At 32.3% G+C, this 7,576-nt stretch overlaps 2 protein-coding genes across 6 annotated transcripts in view; both read left to right on the top strand.

Moving 5' to 3' along the window:
* Positions 1-3,005: 3,005 nt before the first annotated feature.
* Positions 3,006-7,576, top strand: part of LOC115241257 (tRNA-dihydrouridine(16/17) synthase [NAD(P)(+)]-like) — a 16,311-nt gene continuing 11,740 nt past the window's right edge. For 2 of the 4 annotated variants that reach the window (XM_029816924.1, XM_029816921.1), the window contains exon 1: positions 3,006-3,178. The gene's annotated coding sequence lies outside the window, so the exon portion shown is untranslated. Of the gene's footprint in view, positions 3,179-3,703; positions 4,072-5,111; positions 5,141-7,576 lie in introns of all 4 variants that reach the window. The other 2 variants (XM_029816922.1, XM_029816923.1) reach the window with 2 other exon arrangements.
* Positions 6,967-7,576, top strand: part of LOC115241256 — a 2,740-nt gene continuing 2,130 nt past the window's right edge. Inside the window, exon 1 of one of the 2 annotated variants that reach the window (XM_029816920.1) lies at positions 6,967-7,576. In XM_029816920.1, the coding sequence (XP_029672780.1) occupies positions 7,058-7,576 (519 nt within the window). In that variant the 5' untranslated portion in view covers positions 6,967-7,057. The other variant, XM_029816919.1, reaches the window with a different exon arrangement.

Below are 7,576 nucleotides of genomic sequence, written 5' to 3' on the forward strand. Positions count from 1 at the left end.
CGTACGACGAATGTAATATTACTATAAAGCTATTGGCGTAGCGATTGGCTATCGAGTAAAGAATTTCTAGAGTCTCTGTATATGATAATAGTCAGCTTTATTTTTTCCGAAAAGCAGAGCTCTCATTGGATATCGCGCGTCGCATCATCGCGCTGGTTGCGAGAGAGAGCCATTACACGACGAAGGCAGACTCAGGATCAGCGCACATGGTTTTATAATCGTAGTAGCCTAATAATTAACTACCAAACGTTGTAATTAGACTACCAATCCCCACCAAACGATTGTCTTTCAATTAAGACCAATTTGAACAAAATTGGTTGGTAAATAATATATTTGTTCGGCTAACTTTACAGCTTCCAGTTAGCCATCCCCACTATCTAACCGCACACGGTTTTTTTTACTTTTTGGATAAATTATGGACCACCAAATGTTGTAAATCGTACTATGTTAAATATGTACCATATATATGGCAGCATCGAGTATCGAACATCGAGCGTCTGCGTCTGCACAGAAATCATTGCGCAAGAATCTGAATGAGATAGATTCCAGCTTCTTGCGGCTAATAGCATGATGAGTGTAATCAAGGATTAGGAGATATAATTTTCATAATTTTCTTTTCTGCATATTTATAACATATTGCTCCTTTAAATCATTCCCTACTTTTAACATTAGTTTTTTAAACTGTATCATTTTGTCATTTGTGAATCCCTTTTTGTATCTTATTTATTTGAATATTTCAACCATCCAAAATCTCTTGCTGCATTTGTAAAATTCTGGGCAACAAATATTCTGCGCAGACACTTAACGCTCTACGCTTGACGCTGCAATGTAAAGGCACCTTTATGTATCCGGTTCCGGATTATTATCTGACAGGAAATTATTTATTATAAAATAAACTATTATTTCCCAAACGTTGAAAACATTACAGACGTGTTTTCCAAATGATTTCACGTTAATTAAAATAAAAAAAATTTTTTTTAATTGTGTTTGCTAACTATACGCTCAATTAATTTTTATTTATTATAAATAAATTATTATTTCCTAAATTATGAGAATATATTCCTAAATTTGCCCAAACGATTCCCAAACGATTGCAATAATAAAAAATATAAAATATCAAACTTATCTGCTAAGTATACGGAGGTATTGAGATGAGTTAACTATAGAGATACAATTATTGCCTTGCACTCCCTTCAGTTAAGGCCATTGCACGTTCAAAAATTTTAGTCGTAACCGTAAAGCCCGTATCAGACTACGCATTGAAAATTGAAGATTGAAGATTAAAGATTGGAATTTGACTAATCAGAATAAAAGGAACTAAAATTTCTTTGTCCTGATTGGTCAAATTTCAATCTTCAATCTTCAATCTCAATCTTCAATGCGTAGTCTGATACGGACTTTAGTGTGGTCTTGTGTCGTTTTAAGATCTCATTCAACCAATGAAATGGCCACATAGCATCTTAAAGCCCGCGTAAGCAAATCAACCAATCACAGTTCAAACATTCTTATTACATTTTAGAATGCTTGATTGTGATTGGTCGATTTGCTTACGGCCTTAAGCCCCTATCAGACGCATTGCAGATTGAGATTAAAGATTGAAGATTGAAATTTGACCAATCAGGACAAAGAAGTTGTAGTCTCATTTGTTCTGATTAGTCAAATTTAAATTTTTAATCTTCAATCTTCAATTTTCAATGCGTAGTTTGATACGGGCTTTACGATTACGTCTAAAACTTTTGAACGTGCAATAGCCTTTAGGATCATCGACATATAGGCCGGTATTCATAGTCAGTTCTTATATTTAAGACCGTCTTAGTGCCGGTCTACAATAGGTGACTTAAGATTAAACTTTTTTAAGAGACTCAAGCTCTAAGTTTTAGTGCCGGTCTACAACAGATGATTTAAGCCCTAAGCCTTAAGAAATTGATCAATCACAGTCAAATATGAGGAGAATACTCGACTGTGATTAGTCAATTTCTTAAGTGCCGGTCTACAATAGGTGATTTAAGCCCTAAGCCTTAAGAAATCGACCAATCACAATCAAGTATGAGGTGAATACTCGACTATGATTAGTCAATTTCTTAAGTGCCGGTCTACAATAGTGATTTAAGCTCTAAGCCTTAAGAAATTGACTAATTACAGTCGAGTATTCTCCTCATACTTGATCGTGATTGGTCAATTTCTTAAGGCTTAGAGCTTAAATCACTATTGTAGACCGACACTAAGGCTTAGGGCTTAAATCATCTATTGTGGACCGGCACTAAGGCTTAGGGCTTAAATCACCTATTGTAGACCGGCACTAAGGCCGGTATTCATAGTCAGTTTTTATATTTAAGACCGTCTTAAGGCAACATTACATGGGCAGTGAAAAGCAGCAGCAGTTTAGTAACTAACTAGCATTGTTTGGTGATTTTACAGAATTGTTGCGTTGCCCATGAAATAGGTTTTCTGCAGTGTTTTAAATCGTTAATCTCAATTTCAATATTAATTGGGATATAACCGAATGAGTAATTATTTTTATAATTATAGTTCCTACAAACTTACCTCTGGTGATTCCATACTTTAGAATATATGTACATATATAACCAAAACACAGCTTTTACTGCTTTGCTGTTCAACAGGATGAACTTCAAACAGCAAAAACTTGCGCCGGAAGTACGTCACCAATTCTAGTTACTTTCAAAACTGCTGCTGCTTTTCACTGCTCATGAAATGTTATCTTAAGACGTCCTAAACCAATCACAGAGCCGTATTAGCATTTTAAGACATTAAGCCTGCGGCACACGGTACGATTTTTCGTACTGATTTTGTTAATTGATTCGTTGCGTGCTGTTTAGCGAAGTATTCTACGTGTTCCAATCAAAAGAGTGTTACTAGTTTTGGTTTCACACGTGCAGATTATCTTACGTGTTGGGTTAATATTTTAGTTATAAGATTTCTAGAGATTTCAACAAAATTCTTCAAGACTCTAAAAATCCTCTAGATAATAGCCAATGATTGCTTATGTCGATGGTTAAGATAGAGTTTAATGGGTATATAGGAAAAGATTGTGAAATCGTAATATATGTGATTTAATTATCAATTAACTTATTAATTCGAGTTAATTCGAGTACGAAGGATGTTCATAAATTCACACGTCTCATTTACAACCTAAAAAAAATCGGATTATGCAAGTAAGGTTAGTGTTTTTAATTATTTTACGTATTATTTTAATATTTTTAATTAATTATATATTTAATTGTGTGATTAAACCCAAACAGCACAAAAAGGCCAAAAGACATCTTAAAGATGTCTTAAAGATGATAAGACGTTCTTAAGTTGTTTTTTTTAAAGATACTTTTAGGGACATATGTGCTGTCTGGAAAATTATAAATATTTTTATATTGTCGTAATTATATTAATCGCTATTTATTGCAAAATGGAAATTTTGCAAAATATAAAATACAAACTATTTTTTTCTGAGTTGTATTTAATAAAAATTATATAATACCGTGCAACACAATTGTATAGATAGATTAGTTTTACGTCATTAGGGTAATATTACATTTGTCGTACGACAAACTTTTTAAACATATTGATTAACTAATTTCTAGAGACTCAAGAAATTTTTTATTTTGCAGCCAATCAATATGCTTAACAAATTTGTCGTACGACAAATATAATATTACCCTTATTCAAATAGTAATATAAAGAATATATACAGGGTGTTTCAGAAATACTTGAACAAACCTTAGGGATGAGTTCTCCACACAAAAACAAAAAAAAATGTCATATAAACATACGTCCTGGTTAAATACCTGGTTTATAAGTTATAATTGGAAGATTACATTTAATTCAGTACCATGGCCTGATCTAAATCCATTAGATTTTTATCTGTGGGGACACTTAAAACCCCTAGTTTATGCAACTGAAATTGCAAATGAAGAGACGCTTCACCAATGCATCTTAGATGCCTGCAAAACCATTCATAACTATCATGGGATCTTTGAAAGGGTGCGACAGTTCATGATCCGATGTGTCCATGCGTGTATTGAAGCAAGTGGAGGATTTTTTGAGCATTTGTTATGAATTGTGAGTAGATAAATAATTGAACTGAAGATGTATTACATTATCATGTATTATTGTAGATATATTCTGTCAGTTTTTGTCATTGAAATCTTTTGATTATAAACCAGGCATTTCCGGACATATGTTTATGACATTTTTTTGCTTCCTCATGGAGAAAGCTTTGTTTTCGTGACAAAATTTTTTTCGAATTTTCTACGCCAATGTGTTTAGAATGTTCCAAAACGTCGAAAAATCATATTCTTAAAAAATGTCTATGCTATGTCTGTTTGTCTGTCTGTATGTATGATGTATGTGTGTGTGTATGTACGTGTGTATATGTACGTATGTCTATATGCATGTATATATATGTACGGCATGTATTGTACAACCTCTAATTTCCGCAATTTTTGAGATATCGGGCTAAATTTTTTTAAGTAAATAGAGTATCATTAAAGGATGGTTGACATTGAATTTGGTGAGAATCGGTGAAAGAGTTCAATTTTTATAAAATTTTGAATTTTTTGAAAAATGTTTGTACACACTTTAACTTTTGCACATTTTTAGATATCGGGTTAAAATTTTTTACATAAATAGAATATCATTAAAGGATGGTTAGTATTGAATTTGATGAGGATCGATGAAAGGGTTCATTTTTTATAAAATTTTGAATTTTTTGAAAAATATTTGTACACATTCTAACTTTTGCACATTTTTATATATCGGGTTAAATTTTTTTTACGTGAGTAGAGTATTATTAAAGGATGGTTGGTATTGAATTTGGTGAAGATCGGTGAAAAGGTTCATTTTTTATAAAATTTTGAATTTTTTGAGCAATGTCTATACACGTTGTAACTTTCGCAATTTCTTTCTCTATGAGGAAGCCGAAATTGAAAAACCCGCTTGCTTTAAGGAGCTTAAGCTTTGTGAGCGAAATAAAATGATGAGGAAGCAATGTGCATGTTTCTAATTTGCACAATTTTCATCTTGTTCTTGTTTTTGTATGGAGAAATTCTCAAAGTTTGTTGGAGTATTTCTGAAACATCCTGTATAATGTAAAATTTCAAATACTTTATCACCATCATGTGGAAAATTGGTGAGTATTTCAATTTCATTATTTACTTGTATTATTAATTTTGGGTTATTGTTTTTCGCGAGTTTCGCATAACGACTTGATTTTATGGATTATAATAGCACGAGTAGAGATAGTTCTCATTTTCACTCAAACGGCCAACAATTAATAGTATTATGTAAAGCTGCAGGATCCTCTCAAAAAGAGAAAAAACTAAACTCAAAAAAAGACGAAGAACACGCGCGTGACACGTTTGAACACTCGTATTCTTTTTTTACATGACAAGAAATCATAAATATGCTGTAGTGAAGACAGGGTTGACAAAATTCGACATTTATGGATAAAATCCATACCAGTAGTCAAAACCGGTATTTTCCGAAAGAAATGGGTAAAAACTAGTCTTTTCTATTAAAAATGTTAAAATAAGTAGAACACTCTTTTACCGATATTCGTCAATTGAAAGAATGTTTTCTAATTTAAGCTTTATCCAAAATATATAAAATCCGTAATAGGAATCAATTAGTAGCCATTGAATTAGTAGCAAGTAAATTAGTTTTTTGTCAGATATTGAAAGGTAAACGTGAACTAGATCTATATTGGTAAAAATTTTTTCTGTTTCTATTCTGTTACTACTACATTTTTCTCTTATTAAACTAAAGATTAATATAAAATGTAGTAACATTTATATTTTCGAAGTTTTTGTTTTAAAAATTACATATATTTATATATAACTTGAATTAAAAAAGATTTTATTATTATATTGATTTCATTTTTTTAAACTAGTAAGAATTAGTACAAGTTATTAATTAAACCAAAAATATTTTTTTACATAAAGTTATATAAATATATTTTACATATGAGAATTATTTTTAAAGTTTTTGCCAGTTTATTCCATTGGATAAAGTCAGGGCAGTAAAAATCAGAATTTACCATATCGTTTTACACTCACTGGACTTCCGGCCAATCCTAGTGAAATATGCGCGCGCATGTTTACATTGTTTCATCGCATGCGTGAATGGGGTCTTCGACAAAGTTGCGGCTCTGGACCGGTCTCCGCGGCAACCACAATTTATCGATTCGTCTAGATATCCAGTTAGCCTTATGGGTGACAAAGGATTCTCAAGAGAATCCTACGTATTAATTCATTCGGAATTATCCGCGATTGTGCCGAGCGATAAAACAATGAAAATAATGTATAAGAAAACAGCAGATAAGAAACCTTTCATCGAGATTACAGTGCTAAACCAAGAACCGATCATGGATACAGAAACTTAATATCATTATTAATGGTGATATCGGATAAGCCTACATACTTTACATAGTGACTTATATATGTCTGGGGTCAGGACTCAAAAGTTTAGACTAAAAATTATTAATATTTACCGAAGACTGGGATGGGAAAAAAAGAAAAAATAGAATAAGAGTCAACATGATGAACGAAACTGAAATTATAATTAATAATGAAGGAGTATCGCAATTTTTAGTGTTAATAATGAAGAAATTTATAAAAATAGTAGATTTGTAGAGTACAAATTTTTAATGTATTCCATATAATTTTAAACAATATTTAAAAAGTTTTGACACGTTGATCTTATATAGTATATGTATGTATAGTGTGTATAGTTTTTAGTAAAATCGTCTTTTTTTTATCATATTAACTATTAATTAAATAATGTTTAATGAATGATATTAGGACAAGTTTAAAATTATAATTAAAGAATGATAATATTTACAAAAATAAAGAAAAATAGAATAGTTTTTATACTATAACAATTTTCAATTTTTTATAAATACGAGAAAAAAGGAATAATCAAGGACTCATAAAAATGAAAATAACAGCAACAATATTATATATATAATGTTGTACTATATCTATATATACATTGAAGCGATCGTATATATGTTCGAAATAGTTAATAATCCGAGAAAAAGAGAACGGGAATGCTAACCACGACCTGTGCAAAGCGCGCGATTGTCCGCTGCTATCCCTCGCAGAACGTGCTGCATATACCACCAGAACACAGGAGATTCCGCCGTGTTCATGGTCTACAGCTACCGCTACATCCTCAGCAAGTAATCGGTTGGGTATTGCTAATTGTCGTGTTTGCTGGTACTTTTACTGTGCTGCTGACGACACCGTTGTTACCTGATCTGCGTTTTACTCTCTCATTGCTATTTGCTGTGTTGTTCCTGCTTCATGTGCTGACCCATCTGACGGTACTACTACTGGATCCGGCCGATCCTGAAGTACGTGCTCGGCCGATCAACGAAGTTGTGCCAGAATTCGACCGTACGAAACACCAGCATGTTATCGAGAACGGCCGATGTCATCTATGTAATATCACGACGCGCGATTTGTGTACTAAACATTGTTCTATCTGTAACAAATGCGTGCCACGTTTCGATCACCACTGCAAGTGGCTAAACAATTGTATCGGAAGTCGTAATTATCCGGCATTC

The sequence above is a fragment of the Formica exsecta genome, unplaced genomic scaffold (assembly GCF_003651465.1).
Source record: "Formica exsecta isolate Colony F162 unplaced genomic scaffold, ASM365146v1 scaffold473, whole genome shotgun sequence".
Taxonomy (NCBI): domain Eukaryota; kingdom Metazoa; phylum Arthropoda; class Insecta; order Hymenoptera; family Formicidae; genus Formica; species Formica exsecta.